Source organism: Chamaea fasciata, unplaced genomic scaffold, assembly GCF_029207755.1.
Source record: "Chamaea fasciata isolate MVZ Bird 193981 ecotype frontalis unplaced genomic scaffold, bChaFas1.0.hap1 SCAF_22, whole genome shotgun sequence".
Taxonomy (NCBI): domain Eukaryota; kingdom Metazoa; phylum Chordata; class Aves; order Passeriformes; family Sylviidae; genus Chamaea; species Chamaea fasciata.
In genome coordinates this window covers 9,124,682-9,142,713 of record NW_027094107.1, presented here as the reverse complement: position 1 = coordinate 9,142,713, position 18,032 = coordinate 9,124,682, and the positions used below count along the sequence as shown (strand labels likewise).

The 18,032-nt window shown below is 41.1% G+C and overlaps 1 protein-coding gene across 3 annotated transcripts in view; it reads right to left on the bottom strand.

The window, feature by feature from the left end:
* THOC2 (THO complex subunit 2) overlaps positions 1 to 18,032 on the bottom strand; it is a 44,466-nt gene that overhangs the window by 1,739 nt on the left and 24,695 nt on the right. Inside the window, exons 20-38 of one of the 3 annotated variants that reach the window (XM_066202631.1) lie at positions 16,269 to 16,386; positions 15,639 to 15,818; positions 14,912 to 15,076; positions 14,019 to 14,294; positions 13,438 to 13,579; positions 11,113 to 11,270; positions 10,628 to 10,756; positions 10,003 to 10,134; positions 9,734 to 9,918; positions 8,820 to 9,004; positions 8,417 to 8,522; positions 7,620 to 8,056; positions 6,720 to 6,778; positions 5,178 to 5,213; positions 1,659 to 1,796; positions 1,252 to 1,321; positions 1,022 to 1,179; positions 266 to 342; positions 113 to 160 (exon numbers count right to left, since the gene is read on the bottom strand). In XM_066202631.1, coding sequence (XP_066058728.1) covers positions 133 to 160; positions 266 to 342; positions 1,022 to 1,179; positions 1,252 to 1,321; positions 1,659 to 1,796; positions 5,178 to 5,213; positions 6,720 to 6,778; positions 7,620 to 8,056; positions 8,417 to 8,522; positions 8,820 to 9,004; positions 9,734 to 9,918; positions 10,003 to 10,134; positions 10,628 to 10,756; positions 11,113 to 11,270; positions 13,438 to 13,579; positions 14,019 to 14,294; positions 14,912 to 15,076; positions 15,639 to 15,818; positions 16,269 to 16,386 — 2,779 coding nt within the window. In that variant the 3' untranslated portion in view covers positions 113 to 132. Of the gene's footprint in view, positions 1 to 112; positions 161 to 265; positions 343 to 1,021; positions 1,180 to 1,251; positions 1,322 to 1,658; positions 1,797 to 5,177; positions 5,214 to 5,998; positions 6,779 to 7,619; positions 8,057 to 8,416; positions 8,523 to 8,819; positions 9,005 to 9,733; positions 9,919 to 10,002; positions 10,135 to 10,627; positions 10,757 to 11,112; positions 11,271 to 13,437; positions 13,580 to 14,018; positions 14,295 to 14,911; positions 15,077 to 15,638; positions 15,819 to 16,268; positions 16,387 to 18,032 lie in introns of those variants that run through there. The other 2 variants (XM_066202632.1, XR_010723663.1) reach the window with 2 other exon arrangements.

Genomic DNA, 18,032 nt, shown 5'->3' with positions numbered 1-18,032 from the left:
GACCAAACACCACCCTGGTGATTTCAGGCCCTTTTGTCTGTACATCCTTTAGCAGCCAACAGCACCCGCAGGGGATACCAAATCAAACAAATTAAATAGCAAACGTTTTTACCTTGCCTGAAAGAATCTTCATTATCTATGCTTGTCTGAAGATTTATGAGTAAATTCAGCGTTAAGGAAAAAAAAAACCAAACATATTTTGCTGCATATAAAAGGGAAGTTCATTTGCAGAAATCTTCTGAAATGTCAGTGTTTAAAAGGATATTGTTTCTTTTCTTCTTTCCCCCCAGCACTGTCCCGTTTTTCTTTCTTCTCTGTTTTTTCTTTATCATGTCTTGATTCCTTGAAAAATACACATATGGGACACAGCTTATTATGGTACCATTCCTTATTTATTATGTGTGTTGTAATAATTTTATGTATTATTATATGTATTTATTTATTATGGAACCCATTGTACAGAACATTTAGGAGGCCTGGAACATTTAACAGTATAACTGGACACAGCTAAAACCCCCATCACTCAGAACGACATTCCTCAGCTTCTGTGATTTCTGAGATGATTTCACGTTTCTCTCCAGCTCTCTGGCAAGCGCTGGAGCCCGTTTGGTGGATACCAATAAAACTACAACACAGCTGCCTTCTCCAAAAGAAGCTGTGCTGACATGGAAATCTGAATTACAGACTAGCTGATTTGTAAGTTAAGCCCATTTTCATCTACCTGCTTAACAAAGCAGCCTGCAAATGTTTAGATTATTCAGGACCTAAAGTGTAAGTTGTGAATTTTCCTGGCGATTGCCAAAATGAACTCTTCCTCCAAACTATCCTCCTCCTGCAAGGGTGACTGCTGGGATAATTTAAGTCACGCGATACCAGAAGTTTCAGACGCATTTTCTTACACATTCACAGCACGTCTTTTTAATTTAGGCTATAAAGCAGCAACAAATTCTAGGAAAAAAATCATCAGCTTGTTGTGTCAGCAAGAACAAGAAGCAAACAAGAGGAGAACAGCTGATTTTACCTTTTTGCTACCAGAGGAACTCTTCTCCATCTTGTCCGCCTTGATGGAGTCGCCTTTCTCTTTTCCTGAAGACTTAGACTTGTTTTTCTCCTTCTCCTTTTCATTCAAGCGAGGGGAATCAGAGGGGCTTTCGCTCTTGCTGTGCTTTGAAGAGCCAGCTAGGGGCAGAAGGGAGAGCTGTAACTCCGGGCCGGCGCAGCCGGGCACGCACACCAACACCCGACACCTACTTGTGCCGTTCTCCTCCTTGCGCCGCTTCGTCGAGTCCTGGGGCGGCTCCCGCTCGCTGTTGGAATGATCCTGGCACCAAACACAATTGGGCACACGTTAGCAGCCTAAAACACACTGCCCAGGCGCCACCTGAGCACACTCCTGTTCTGGAGAACTGATCTGTGAATCCTGACAGCAGAAGCGAGGTGTCACACCTGGTGTGAGGTGTCTGGGGATCGGTTTGAGGGAGGTTTGAAACCATTCCTGCAAAGCGACCTTCCAAAGGGGAACAGAACAAAAATCCACCCCAGGCACAGAGAACTCCTGCTCGGGGGCGGAACAGCCAACTCTTACTGCGAGGGCGAGGGCAGAAGCTTTCCAAGCACACACCAAGAGTCTAAAGCAGTCCATGAAAAACGGCACCAACCCTTTTCCGATCCTTCCTGTCCTTCTCATCTTTCTTCTCTCTCTCTCTGGATCTTTCCCTTGACTTGTCCAAATCTTTCTTCTCCACTTCTCTCTCCTTACTCTTGGACAGTGTTGGAGTAGTGTGGTTTATGTAGTGCTGTTAAATTAAGGCAACATCACCAAATATTAATGTGTATTCCTAGACATGTAAATAAAAAGAAGTCTTATTCTAACAAATCAGCTCTAGCTCAAATATTAAACATAAATACTTTATTAGCAAAACAAAGTGATTCAAGACATGTTCAAACTCGTCATCTATAATTTAACCTACAGCTTATTTACTCCATTCACTCAATTCAAGAATATTTTCTCTTAACTGGAACACTGATATTAAACACACAGAGCACTGTTCACCAGGACTGCTGGGTGCAGGACCACAGGTCAGACACAGGGCCACAGAAACACGATGTCAAGGTTACTGGGCTCAGAATTATCTGCAAGAACAATACTGCAACCCTGCCTGGAGTGAATTAACAGAATCAGCCGCTTAAACAAGCTGTAATTTATTTGTAAAGAAGAATCTTCACCAGCAAAGTATTTAAGACTACACTTTGAATAATGTCCTTTAATCTAATTTCTAACCTTCAAATGAGAAAAACAGCTCAACATAGAAAAGAACCGTTTTTTTTTCTGTAATGTGTTCTAGGTTGTTATTCCACCATCTCTTCTAACCAACTCTGGTAAGCTCCATAAAACAGGCAGTGCATGTGTTATATAAATATGGATACATTACAGTAATTAGAGTTGTCTTTTTAAAAACAATTATATAGTTAGACCTAAGAAATATTAAGAGCACATTTTAAATTAAAACCACTTCCCTTGGTATTTAAATTACACCAGCACACAGATTTAAATCAGTATCCTTCAAGCTCTCCCAGTTCTGTAAGTTAACAATTTTATTTGGGGACTAAAATACCTTTATTAAAATGTTCTCTGTGTTTCTTTTAGAGAGACACCTGACTTAAAAGGACACCAACAAAAGAGGTACGTGGAAGATTAGTTTAAAACAATCAAGGTATCACTTGAACCAAACCAATCAGTGTTTCAAACAACTTTCAACATCCAAGCAATCCTGTCCTTCCCCAGTTTCAGTAAATGTTTCACTTACCAAAACCTGATGTTAGTGATCCTATATTAAAAGTCACACTGACAAAATTTAGGTCTCTTTCCTTTGATTATTGCACTGGAATGTTATCATCCCACAACAGAGACTGAACCTTCAGTACTTCTTGCACTGGGCATTTCCTTTTGCTCTTCTCCCTCACTCCTTTCTTACTCCATTTCCTACAAGGCCACTGCACGAGGGAATTCATCCCTGCTCCCCTGTGCGCTGACATTGACCTGCAAATGTGTTCAGTTGTCTCCTAGAGCTGCTTTCCACAGGAGAAAGCAAACTCGTGGCTGCAGGCCTGGTGCTCTCCTGGCTGCTCAGGACAGGTCCCACTGCTCCTCTGCCGTGCCAGTCCCATCCCTTCCCCAGGGAAGTACATGGGAGCAAAGAACATTGCCCTTGTCTTACACCGTGTGCAGGGAGCACGTCACCAAGTGCTCTAAGTCTGTTAGAAGGGCACTGAGGAGTGAAGATTAGTTCATTAAGTGAGAAAGATCAGACAAGAGCACTTAGAAAAGGAAGGAAGGGCTGGACACCCCCCATTCCCCAAACACTTCACGAATAAATCCATTAAAAGGTCACACAACTGCAACACACTTCCAGCTAAACACATTACAATTAATTCTAAAACATAACTTCTCAAATTAACTAGGAAAAACAAAGCTGTTTGCTGTTAATTTAATTACAAACAGTTCCACTGCCTGCTTAATTAAATCAATGTGCTAGTAAGTAAAATAAATATTTTTAAATAAAACTTTAGCTTAAGTAATAAAAATGTAAGCAAAATGTCAATGAATCAGCTGAATCTTGACTCACACAGTAAGGAGGGGGAAATAGAGATTTTACAGATTCCCATACACCACCCTTCAGGCAGAGGTAAGCTATAAGACAAGTACTATAGCTTTTGAATTAAAAAAAAAAAACTAAATAAACAAGATATGATGATGATGATGATTTATAAAAGTATCTGGATTCCATCTACAGACACTGTAGTTTCATCAATGGCAAGACCAAAGGATGTTTCCTATACACACTACCCCTCTAATCGGATACAGTTGGTATTGGAAAGGTTCAATTAAAAAAATCCACCAGCAAGTGTCCCTTACAGAATGATTTAAAACATACAAAGTGTTCTGAACACTTTGCATAAAGATAATTACAACTAAAACAACAGTGCAAACACAGAACAGAAAATGGAAATCCGTAACACGTTTTTAGGTTAAGTGAATGTAAGTAATCCTAGGTAAACCCAAAAAGAATCCCAAAAGTCCAAACGGTCAGCACTTTCCAAGTGATGAACCTCTGTGTGGGTTAGTGACACACTGGGAACGGCTGCAGTCAAAGACTTTAACAGCAGCTTTAGGAGGTTTGATCCATCCCTGCCAGTCACATCCCCTGAGCTATGGGCAGCTGCGCAGTGCCTGTGACTCAAACACTTACAGTGTGCTGGAGTTTTAAAGAAAGCAACAAGAGCGTTAGAGAATCCGGCTCAAATTCCCTACTGCCCGTGGCTGCCGGCCCCAGGCAGAGCCCTGTGGCAGTTTCAGGCTGCACACAAAGGACACAAAGAGGAGCTGCCCAGGCTGGAGAAGGGCAGAGGCTGCCCAGGGCTGGGAATCCTGGCAGCAGAGCGAGGGAGGGAGGGAGGGAACAGACCTCAGACCCCGGCCCAGCACCCAAGGGGGGCTGCCCGGGGAGATGAGAACCCTTTTACCAAGGGGTCACCTGGGGAAATAATCCCCCACGGACACGAGTTACTGCTGGGGACGTTCCAGCTGCGCACCAGAGGGAAACAAGCGCTTCACACCAAGAGCCACCAGCCGCTGGAGCATCTCCTGAGGGCAGGGAGGGATTGCCCAGCCCTGACACCTGCACCTCTGCCCAGACAGGTGCTGGGCCATCCTGCCCACACCACCTGTCTGCCACAAAGGCCGGGCAGCTCGTCCCCGAGGTCCCTTCCGGCCTGGCACTCTGTGAACTCCTGAGAGCGTTCTTCAGCATCCCTTCTCCTAAGATGAGGGAGCTCAAGTGTGTTTAGGAAGCAAATGGCTTAATCATAACGACATTTCTGTGTATTCACAAGTCTTAGAGGGGAATAGAAGAGACACTGATACATCACATCTCTTCAAAATACTGACAGAAAGGTAAATTCAGGGGATTTTTGTTATGTTGCTTCTACATTATCAACTGTTTCTCCTGTACAGAGGATTTACACACCGGGACAAAAACCCCCATCCCTCTATTGCTACACTAGGATTTACTGGAATGGAATTTGAACTTCTGATGGGAGCCTGCCACCAGCAAAAGTGAACTTCTCTCTGCAACAAGACATGAAAATAGCTTGTCTGGTTTCTAAAAGATTCAAACCTTTGCTGAAGAGTCCTTGAGTTCGTTGAGGTTGTCCTGTAGAAAATGAACGGAGATGACACGTGAGCTGGAATAGTTTTCAGAAACCAGAGGGACTTTGGGAAGCACGGCCGTGCCCTTGAAACAAAAACAGCTACTCCTTCTGGAACAAATCTCATGTTAATACCAAACTCTGAACAAAGCTAGAAACTCAAATGCTTTTTAAAAAAGAAAGGGGGGGGGGAAAGACAGTCATTATCTATTCTCTAGACTCTGCTATTAAATAAACTACAAAATAAGTCTAGATCTAATTCTTCCTAGAACAGTGAAAACACACTCTCCTGCCTAGACAAAAATATAAAGCAAATGTAATCTTAACTCTAAATACAGCTGAACAAGAGGCAAAACAGGTTTAAAATACTTTTAAACCTGTATCTTCTCCACTTGCAGTTAAATGTGGTAGAAGTCACCCTAAAATGATCTTATGCCGCCATTTATAAAAACTTTATCACTGAGTAGTTATCACTGTCACCTCAAAACTAGTAAAAGCTATTTGAGTTTTCCAGAATTAGGTTAAATCTCTAAAGTAAATGAAAGATCTTTTCTGTCTTACATAGAAAAAAGATGTACTTTGAAAAAAAAAAAAAAACAGAAAAAAAGAGAAGAGCTCGTTCTAAAGTTGGCGAGGTGGCGAAGTTTAAAGACCCACATAATCCATCACAGTGCTCTTGATGAAGGATTGGTAACTTACAGTTGTCAACGTTCAACGTACTGCAAACTCAAAGATCCCATGAACATAGATGGTTTAGAAATAATATAAATATGGAGCAAGGAATGGCTACCCTGAGTCTTCAAGTAGGCTACGCCCATGGTTTTGTGCTGCTCGAGTGCTTGGGCTCTCTCTTTGCTGGGTAGGAGGCTTGGTGGCCACATCTGGGTTTAGCGTAACGGTGGGAACCCATTGGAAATAAACAAACCTCGAAGGGAAGGTACAGCAGAAGCTGCATGCGCACTGAATATACACAACTACAGGAGAACTGATCACCAAGGAGGCTTTAAAATGGAGCTCCTTTCAAGACTCCTCCTGAGAAGGCACACATCGGTATGATGCTCATCAAGAAGCCTGATGAATTCAGAGGTATCGCACATCCCGTATCATCCAGGAATCTTCAGTGCTACAGATTCTTCAAAGAAGTGCAGAAAAATATGCTCCGCTCTGTTGCAAAGACTCGTTTGCTTGTAGCTACCATTGCACTCCAAAAAAACTGACTGCTTAAAGCAATGAGGCACTTCTGTGTGTAAAAATTCTCTTGAAATTTCCAAACACTATTTTTACAAAATTTGTGCTAGGTCCTTGAAGCATTATTTTGGTTAATTAAAAAATATTTTTATAGAAAAAAAAAGACAGTCCGCCAATAAAGAAAAGGAATGCATTTTCTAATGCAACATAAAACCTCCAGTGGCTCCAGGGTATACTTGGCACAAAACTTGAAGGAAGTCGAATAGTGGCATCCCACAGTGGTGAGCCTAACATGGGTGCTGCCTTCCTCAGGCTATACTAACCTTTACTGTTGAGGAATGTGACGGAGAAGAATGCGTATCGACTTTGCGGCGTTTTTGTTCTGAGGGGAGAGCAGAACAAGGCCACGGTTAAAACACAGCTCAGAGAGGAGAATCACACCACGTCGCTCGCTGCAGCACCAACGTAATTACACCGAGATCTCTCACCACTATGTGAGTTTTGTTTTCCTTAAGCTCTCTGGAGTTAGCAGCATTCCCTGACCACCTTTATGAAAGTTTGCGGCAGAAGTGAACTGTGAACCAACTGCTGCAAAATGATGCTCCCTCCAAGCTTCCATTTTATGGAAGTCACTATCTGAATTTCAGGACTGCTATGAAGACCCTGAACAGGTGAACCCTATGAAAAGCATTACAGCCCTCCCTTATGTGGTTTGGCTTAACCAGCACAAATATAAAAAGCAACAACAGCCTCAGATAATAACTTAAGGATTTGCTAACCCTTAATATAAGAAGAGACTGATAAAGCTCTCTGCATCCTTCCTAAGGATGCAAAGCCCTGCATCTTTCACTTTCCCTGCTTTCTTCCAATTCAAAGTTGTCATGAAGCTCTCATAGCACACACAAAGTTTTTGCATTATACTTTTGCAAAACCTGCACGGTCCAAGTTCTGCATTTTAACAAAAGACCGCTTAGTCTTACATTAAAAAATGGCAGGCTTTGTGTGAACAAGCATTCACTGGAGAAGTGTGAACTTCACACAGTTTGCCTTTTGGAGATACTCTGTCCACCTCCCTTAGATATTCACTGCATTGAAAAGCCAGTGCCAAAATCTTACTTACTGGATCCTCTCTCAACTGCTCTGGCGTTTTCTGGCATTCAGTGATTTTCAAGTGACACACTCTGTTTTTCTAGACAAGAACAGGAACTAAACATCCAACTTACCCCTTTCAGATTCTGATGTTTCTGATCGGGGAACAGGTGACTTCAAGGACCCAGCTACTGGCACCTTTTCTCCTCCTTTAGCATTTTCCTTGGATTTCATTTCCTTTGCCAGATCTCTTTCTCTGGACGGTTCCTTTTCTCGCTCCTTTTCTGCAGTTGACTTGGACTCAATGATGGTAACAACCGTCTTGGACTTTTCTTCTTTGGAAGCTTTTTCTTCTTTCTTCACTTTTTCCTTCTCTTTGTCAGACTTTGGCGTTTTCTCCTTGATCTCTCTTGCTTTCTCATCTTTGTTTGCCCGTTCTTCCTTCGGTTTATCTTTCCCGTCTTTCCCAAGTGCCTTCATCTCCGGAGTGGCAGCTGGAGTCTTGTCTTTTTTTTCTTTATCTTTTTCCTTCCCGCTTTTTTCTTTATCATCTTTCTCTTTAATAATTTTGCTGCATCGGAAATAAAATGGCCAATTAGCATGGATACAAAACACGGCTCTAGCGCAGAAGTTTTACTTCTGAATGTTCGACGGAATTTCCTCAAGCAGACACTGTAAGATTTCAGATTTGCTGTTTCTTTATCAGAACAGCAACAAGCAAAAAGCAAATGTTCTCATTTACCTTTTGTAGCTAAAATGAAATGCATTTATCAGTAAAACTGTGTACTTTGAAAGAAATAATGTCGTTTTTTAAACTTTGAAGAAATGGAAACTATTTGCACAGGACCCAGAAGTAAAAATGAAAGGCAGGTCATTTTCAAGTGGCTTGGGAGGAAGAAAATAGAGAATGTGGAAGAGCAGTTTTTCTCACCTATTAGATGCACTGTTCCCATTGCTTGTTGTCACCTTCGGTGTAGCGTTGACAGTTTTATTAATAACTTTCACCACACCCTGAGACTTCTCCTTTAGTTTATCTGCTTTATAAAAGAAAGAGAACAGCTCTATTTCAACAAGTCAATCTATATCCTATTGGTTCAAACACAACAAGGAGCTGAGCATATTCATGTCAGGTCATGTGTAGCCAACAGCTAAAACAGCCAGCAGATCACTCCCTCCCAAAATCAAATAAAAATAAAGAATGTGCACTGATCCTATTTAGCATCACATTAGTATTTTTTTCTTTTTAGCTTAATGAGGCAAATTTTGAGAGAAGCCTGCTATGTCAGAAAACTTCTACTAAACAATAGGCAGAGAATAATCATAGGTGTGTTTACCAGTCTCCTCAGCAGTGCCCTCTTCCAGTCTAACTGTATTTATTGTGAGAGACGTTGGCATCCCAGCACCACCTGGCCCATTTTGCACTGCGGCAGGTACAGCATTCCTGGCAGGTGGGTCTTTGTGGTGAAATTCATTTTCAGGTATCATGAAAGGCTTCCTACTTTTCAACTGTCCAGAATAGCTGCAAGTCGCACAGATTGTTAAATATGCACAAACATAAAGCAAAACATGGGTTGAATCTTAAATGTGGATCTAATCTAACAGTTCATCTGTTATTTATTTCACAGCTTTTCCTAACTGATACGCAGTTTCTTCCCCCTACATTGATGAGCTCAAAAGAAAGAGAAAAACAAACAAACAAACCCACTAGACACAGAAGCAGCCCTACTTCCACACCCTCTTCCTCATCACCACACACACCCGCCTGGCCAAACACACAGAGCAAACTGACTGCCGACAAAACTTCCAACTCTCAGGGCAGCCTGAGCTGCCCCCAGGCACACGAGCACGATTCCACATTCACCACAGAGGATGGAACACGTAACCAAGCATTTTAGAATCATATGCACTTCCAATATCTAACCAGTCTTGCGGCAATGGCCCTTTGCTTTCTTCCTCCTACCATCCCTCCTCTCTCCTTGCTGCCATATTATTTCCCTAAAATTAAGCTATGCTCTTGTGAGGAGAAACCTTTACTATTTTAAGTGTTTCACTAGAGTCTTGTAAAGGAACTTAGTGATCATCCAGCACAAAATGAACGGTTTCATTCACACTGCCAGCACCGAGATGCAGGATAGCGAAATCTTCTGTGATAAGGTAAAAATCAAATGTTAGGACTGTAACAGTTCCGAGTCTTTAGATGCCTTTCATGATCCACTTTTAACCACTTTCTTAAATAAGTTGTTGTTACCCCATAGCCAATGCATATAGATCAGGTCTCTTCTCTTTCTCTTCCTGACATATCTTGTGTACTCTTCTTTCCAAGGCTTGACCCAGGTTCAGCACTTTTGGGTACCATGGGAGGATTTTGGTCAGCACAATCAGGATGTTTCTGATATGTGTATATTCACCTGTTTCCAGACAGTGCACAGAAGCCTAAAACAGAAATTAAATCTAATGAAGTAGGGGGGTTTTTTTAAGGCATTCAAAAAGCGTAAGGTTTTTGGCATCTCTGTTTACCTTAGTTAATTTATAGTGCCACTTGTGTACCACGTGTCTAAAATTCTCATAATCCAATTGATCAGCCTTATTTCCACCATCAAATCCAGTTGCTCGTAATATAGTTAGGAAGCCTGGATAGTTGCCACACTCCTACATGCACAAAGAATAGGAAAAAGTTATTTACTGGGAAGCAAAACAGGCAGTTCTAAATTCTAAACTCTAAAAAATGAGACGTGATCACACTTTACAAGACTCACATAATTTTTCTGAAGCTAATTTATGCTGAAATTTTAGTTGTGGGTGAGAGAAAAGATTATTTATAATTTAACTAGCTTGTGCAAGGAGTATTAAGAGAGTTTCCATATGCTTCCTAAATTATCTTCGAGGTAAGCTATGTGAAAATCAGAAACAGAAAGGGTTTCTTTAGCAAATGTATCTTTTAACACCATACAAAATTACTTCTATCTAAACTACATGAATTATTGTAATATACAAGTCAGTTTTATGATTATGCCATCAGAAAAATCCAATTGCACTGTTTTTAAACCCAAGAGTTTCACTGAAGCCATTTTTACTGGGCTGAATTCCAGGAATGGTTAGTACGTAGTCTAATGAGCAAACCCATTTCAGTGATTTCCTGTACCTTTTCATATATGACTCTGTCACTGTGCCATCTGGTCACGGTCTCCAGCATACAGCACAAAAACCTGCCATACCTACTGGCTTCGTTTTCTGTGCAACTTGCAACTGTATATATAATATCAGAGAAAACCTGTGAACAGAGCAGGAAAACATTACTGACCTCACTGGACTACAAAAGAAAAAAACTAACAACACTTTAGATTTCTCTTATCTGAACCATCATTGAGTTGCTTTCTAAATAAAACAGGGCCTGCTCATAAAATATTGGTTTTTTCCCAACTGCTGGTCGTTCATGCTTAGCCCAGAATCCAAGCACGCAGCTGCTGCTGACACACTGATAGTTCAAGTGTCTTCATGGACAAAACTGTTTCATTTTCCAATTAGTGATGATCCGAGCTGGTAGAAGTAGACATCTGGGGCTACACGGGTTTGGGATGTCTGTGGTGGTCATGAGGACAGTACACACACAGAGTTGGAGCTACTCACTCGGTCGTAGCAGAGCAGAGTGGAGAAGTTGGGGGTTTTCTGCTGATGCACCAGTTCCACAAAGTGAGCACAGTAAACTGCATCAATTGCCGAGAAAATGCATCGAGGAAATATACACAACTGTAAGAATTTGGTGATGGTCTCATTTTTGGTAGATTCTTCAAAAAGCAGGAGTTAAGAGGGGAAAAAAGAAAAGAAAAAATAAATTAATGGTTCATGATTCAACTACTCTCTTCCCAAGAAGTTCAGTGTGGCAGATCCATACTCTGGTGTTTGCACATTTGGCCACTTGTATTTCAGACATATCTCTGGCACTGATCAGAAAAATGTAAGTGCAACTGTGTGAGGGTGGGGACAGAACAGCAGCGTGGATGCAGCAAATGTTTATTTCTTATTGGCAAAATTCTTCTTTCACACAACAGTGCTAAAAACAGGGAAAGCTTCAGCACACTCCTCCACCTGCTCAAACTGTGCACACCAGCAAGGCAAACACCACCTGCTACTGGCCCAGAACATTTTCTTTCTTTCACCTTTCTACACGGGGCTGACTTTCAGTTTGGTTTCCTTTGCAGCTGAAGAACGTGCTGTCTCTATAGAATCCATTAGTAATCATTCTTCCAATTAATCAAACACAGAGGAACTTAAAGAACAGCCTTCAGTAAACCACCACCCCAAAACACACTCATTTTGTGAAAGTTTCATTCTACCACTGAGTAAAAGACTGCACTGTATCAAGTTCTGAGGTTACCTGTTTGTGTTTGACCAAGCACAGGTTGGTAAACTCAACAGCCCAGCACACACCCAAAGGGGTCCCAGGGCAACAAGGAGCTAAAAAGCAGCTGAGAGGAATGTACAGCACGAAAGCAAGGTCAGAGGGGAGTACAGAACTAAAGCCTGCAAGTGGATGCCTTCAGAGGAAGAACAGTCACGATCCTCACAAGGGCCACTGCTGGTTTTGCACAGGCCACAGGTCACTACCCAGGGTTTAACTGCTTCAATTTTATGATGCTCATGGAATAAAGCTTGCTCAAGAAAGGACTGCCAGCTTTTAGTTAACTAAAAACTTTATGTTGACTTTGTTTTATTTTAGTATCTACCTCAAAGGTTGTAACAAACATTTGATACCTAAAAAAAAGAGAAAAAATCTATCAAGGGAATCACAGTTCATAGGAAAACCAGGAATGTGTTGCATCAGAAGTGTACAAACAAAGCAAGTGCACAGCCAGTCAGAACAGGCAGTCTCCAATTGCTATTTCTTATTTATTTTAATGGGCAAACTGCTGAAACAGTAAGCTTGCCTCTGGACAAATGCTAGGAAACCTCCTTCAGCTGAAACCCAAGCACAAGAGCCAACAATAACCAATTCCCAGTCTCCCACAAAGAGTTACTATGCAAACTATTTTCTACACACTTCTGGGTTCTTCTTTAAGTAGACAAATTTACCAAGTCACCCCTAGACCAAGTTTTAATCAGGCAGTAATTTTTCAACCACTGATTTCTTGTAGCTCATTTGCTACAGTACATGAAATGTTTATAGGGAACAGTGTTTCTCCATGAAACCAGTTGGATGGATCTCACATGAGCTGGACAACAAAACTCTTTTCCACTGGGTTATGCTAGGCTCCTTGGGACAGACGGACTACTACTTCCAGTTACAAACCCAAAGTTCATCCAGAGAAGAAAACTGACCAGAGAAAAACATTTCAGATTAACCACACCAGCAGAGTTCATGAGCAAGATTAAACATTACAGACATTCTGTAGGAGGAAAAACCTGGTTCTGCTTGCTGTGTGTCTGCCCCGTGAAACGTGTGCATGCTGTGTCACTGCACGGGGCTCTCAGGCTGGCACAACACTGATCCTGCCACTGGAACGGGGTTCAGGCCACCACCCAAACCCTGGCTAATTGCTCCTAATCACAGCACTCACACAAAGGAAGTTACACCAGTCGTTGAGGCTTTACAGGCCTGTTTTTTGTCCTGTAGCAATTACACTAACGTAGCAGCATTCCAACTACAGTGAGCAAGCACAAGGCAGCTTGCCATTACAAACTTCCACTGAATTGGTCTTATTAACTTATTTTCTAAATTAGGGCAAAACTTAAAAGGTCTTGACATGGCAAGAAACAAAAATCTTCTCTAAGAAAACCAACTACTCAGCATTTGCCAAGACACATTACATTCTAACTAAAAGTTTACCTTGCTAACAGACAACATATCTCATATGAGGAGATCAAATTTTCAAATCAAGAGTATCCGTGCAAGGAAGTCCTGGAGACAGTGAAAAGTCCAGAAACACCCACAGCATTTCCCCCAGGCACACTTACTTGCCAGAAGCCAGTTATCTTTCTCTAGTTTCAGTCTCTGTAGAACCCTCTGCACATGCTCCAACTGCTTCTTCTCCTCTTCAAGGAGCTTGTCCTGCAGAGCTGTGCAACGTTCTTTTTCTTTTTTCTTTTTATTTGGAGGCTATAAAATGTCAGTGTAACTCACTCAGTATTATACTAAAACTTGCTATAGACAGAGCAGTAAGTTCCTAGTAATACTAAAGAATACTTGAAAAAATTGTCACTTAAAAATGTTTTGCTGTAATAATCAAGTGATTTTATGAACACTGGCTGACGATAGTTAAGACAAGAGTGAGCAGACAAACCACAGACAGGTCACGACCTGCCTCCTGCCACTGATTTTGCAGTAATTTTGACTTACTGGAGTCACTAGTACCTTTAACATGGGAATTATGAAGGAAAGTCAATCCAAACCATGTTAATGTGGCGATCAGAGTGGATGAACCAGGTGACAAAACTTCCCAGATCTAAACAATCTTAATATAATACTTCCATATAATGAAAAGAAACGCTTTTAAGGCTAGAAGTTTAAACGGGACCACAAAATTGTATCAACATACCATTTCCTGATTGTCATCTATGGCTTTCATCTGGACTTTCAGTTTATTGACTTCTCTGTCATAGCTGCTGTGTGGCACAGCAAGGTCATACATGGTTAGAGACCAGAATGTGGCATAAAACTGAGGGCTGATGTCATCCCACACTTTAGGGAGGTGCAGAGAAATCACAGCTTCGTGAACAGGAGCCATCACCAGCTCACATGATGTGATGTATTTGTGAACTTTGTGCTGCTGCTTATTTCCCTTCTCAGCTTTTTTTAGTTCATCATACTTTGACTGTGGATAAAAAATAAAAGGAATAAAAAACTGTAATCCACGCGTACAAAAACTGAACTTAATAATATAATTGAACTTTTCTATACAACATCTACTTGTGAGATGTCAGTACATAAAGCACTGAAGAACCTCATACAGAACCTTTAGTCTTTAACCTTATTGGATGGATTTATCTTTCCTCAGTGATGCTGCTACCTGTTGTTATGGTAACACATTATAGTACACCAAGTAACAACTGCTCTCCATATTGACCTGTTCAGATGCAGGAACAAATTCACTGCTGACACTTCCTCGAGGCAGCTGCAATGCTGTCCTCCACAGCAAAATCCATCTACAACACCTGCAGAAGAACTGATACCTTTGAGGGAACAGGGCGGGAGAGAATTCCTACTGATAAGCCAGGACACCCAAAGAGGCGATTTCATTAGCTACGACCTCCGTCAGCTGTGTGGAAGTTGACACATGGGCCACATTTTCTAAGATTAAGGATAACCTGTCCCAGCCCACAGCTTTATTTCTAACTCTCCTCACAAAACTTTGCGAGTTTTTTTCAGCAGACAAACTTTATCTGGCAGGCAGCACACGTGCTGGTAGCAGGTATGAAGAGCTGTACTCACCGAGATGTGGTGTGCATACATGGGCCTGGAGAGGAAAAACGCAGCATCGTGAGGTGTGTGGAACTCATTACACAGAACATCAATAGAAGGCACTCGCTTTATGTAATCCTCTGTGCTGAGGTTGGATGCCAAAAACCCACCAAACTGGACCAGGGTGTCATGGCACTGCAAGGAAAAAACACAAAAGGTTACTGAACGTTATTATTTTGTTCAATGGTTAGGGAGAGCTTCAAAGCTTTCCTTTTTGTTCCTTGTTAAAAATGTTAAACACCACAGAGTAGAGCAAAGAATTTCTCAAGGGGGAAGAACAATAAAATAAAAAACCCCACCTAGAAAAGCTAGCAGAACTCAAGAGCACTCTATTCTACCAGAATGGAATGCAGCTAGTTCCTACTGCCTAAGACAGCAAAAGAATTATTTTTTTATAAAAGGAAGTTTCACTAGCAAAGTAAGATTGGAAAAACATGATGGACACTTAAAAATACGCATTTTACTGTTTATGACAAAGGATTCTTTGCTCAGAGGCCACTTGTCAATAAAATATACTTTTAATACATCCATCTATTTTAATAGAGCAACCCTGCAATTAGTTTGAAAATTCTTACGTATTTCTATTTATTGTACTGGATTCTCATATGCCATTCTGTGGATTTTCTCATTTAAGTGCCGAATACATTCCAAGTGAACAAAAAGGAGGGGTCTCATAAATACAGGTGTTTTTACTTGCCTGATCATACAGTTTTCCCACCAGCTTCAGATGTTTTTCCCCTCCTTCTTGAAAGACAACACCATTTCTCTGCTGAGCCATAAGCAGACACAGTGGGAGGGCAAGATCATGGTCCAACAATGCATCTTTTAATCTCTGAGATGATTTCTTTGTATTCCTGATCTGGCCAAAGTATCCACCCTGCACAGAACAGAAAAAGTTACCCAAGCTGGAAAAGAGTGCCTCACACATGGAATCTGTGTGTGCTGACTGCTGAAATACTGATGAATTAACAGCAGGAGAGCTCCCTGTCCATCACTAAAACTCTCTGCATCCTGGACTGCAATGTATGTGTAGAAGAATCAGGAACTAACCAGTCTTCCATGCTTTAATTAGTTTTTGCTGGTGTAAAATAAAGAAATAGATTAATTAATTAATAATTAATTGCCCTGTCAGGGCACACTGCCCTGGATATGAGACGCTGGGATGCACAAGAATGGACGCTCACACCTGCACTGCACTGGCTGCCTGTCTCTAGGCTCAGCTCCAATGAAGGACACACCTGTCCCAGCTGTGCTGCCAGAGCTCTTGACCCAGAGCCTTTAGGAGGACAAACAAAAACCAACAGTTGTTATTACATTCAACACAAACCTCAGCTTTCAGCTGTTCTCCACCAGTCATGGCTTCCAACTGCTCCATCGTCATCTCTTCAGTAATTTCTATCCCTGCCATTTTCTGCACTACCTCTTTTAGAATAAGCAAATCAAAGCTGCAAAGCAAACAGAAAAGGGGAGTGAAAAGACAATTTGTTAAAGAACTGGAAGCTGTGACATTCAGTATGTATTACACAGCAGCACCACACTGCATGGCAAACAACATTTTCCTTCTTTTCTCCAGAAGAAACTGCCCTGTCAAGCACAAGGATTTCTTTACTGCAAGTAAACAACTAGTACTTAACAGCAATGCACTGATCGAACAGCAGCATTTCAGAACCCCTTCAGAACTTAACTGTGTTTGAAGATGGTCGTGAATGTGGTGCTATGAAGTGCCAGCAAATTAATCAAAGTTTACTGCTCCCTTTTGGTGCTTTCTATGCTTCAAACTGTATCTATACAGTTGTTTCATGAATATGGAATATTTTATACTTTGTTAAGCATTTCTAGAATGGTACACAGCCTTAGAAATGTCCTGGCAAAGTTAGTCTGGAGAGGTTACTTGGAAAGATGGAAAACATCTCATTTTAACTTGAAACACAGAACATATAAAATACTCCAGTAATCATCCTGCCCAAAGATGAGCTTCTACTTCCTGCTCTGAATTCCATAAGGACAAAGACTTTTCCTCAACAGAAGTACAGTAAATTGTATCTCAGTCACATAAAGCAGCAATGTTTTCCAGTTAACTTCGGAATTTTGTGTGACTTATAAAAAGCATTGACCCATGCCTTCGAAACCAAAGTTTCATCTTTAAATAATTCATATGGCTTACATTTTTATGTGCTGTTCCAACCATAAGTAGGTTTTCTGCCTAGGAACTGTGCAATACCAGTATAAGCTCCAGTTCAAATACCTGAATACTGCAGTCCTATGAAACTGGCCCTACCAGTAAATCCATTTTATTTTTATGATCCCAGTACTGAACTGACTTTTTTTTTTCCCCAAAATACTTACAGTTGTGATTTTGGGGAAAGACAATGAATATTATTTACCCTTCCTCTGTAGCTCAATGTGATTGCCATCAGAACAAAAAGCAGGGGCAGAGGAGCATAAGACTGAATGTCTGTGTTGCAGGGAAGGGGAAAAACTACATTTCTCAACATAACTACCCTGGAGTAATATCTGTGTTATCACCATTGGTAAGCTGCCTTCCAGTAACCACATGGGGACTTCCAACAGACAAAAGTTGATACTCACCTCTGTGATAAAATTAAGTAAGTAAATGAAACAATACTACTATGTGATGACAGTGGGAAGACAAAAGGAAAAGTCAAATTGGAAACCTTGAGTTACGATTGACAATGACACATGAAGAAACAGTTCAACTACCACTAAATAAATTGGATAAAGTATTTAAATAATATTAAAATGTTAAGAGTCATCTCTGCAGAGAAGACATTATGAGAAAAGAAAAACAAACTAACAGTCACACTGCTTTATATAATGGCTACTTATTTTTTAAACAATGTACAATAACTTCTACGTGAAATTACACACTGGCAAGTTTTTTCCCCTGTCTGGTCAGCTGTTAAGAAAACTATGAAAAGAAGTTAAAGATGAAAAATCAGTGCTTCAAGACTGTCCCATCTATACAATGAGAGGAAAAGTAAAGTACTAAGGAGTGCTTCATTCTTTCTTTCCGCTATTTAACCTTCCCAGTGCTATGAACGGAGCGTACCACTGCTAGAGCCACACCTCC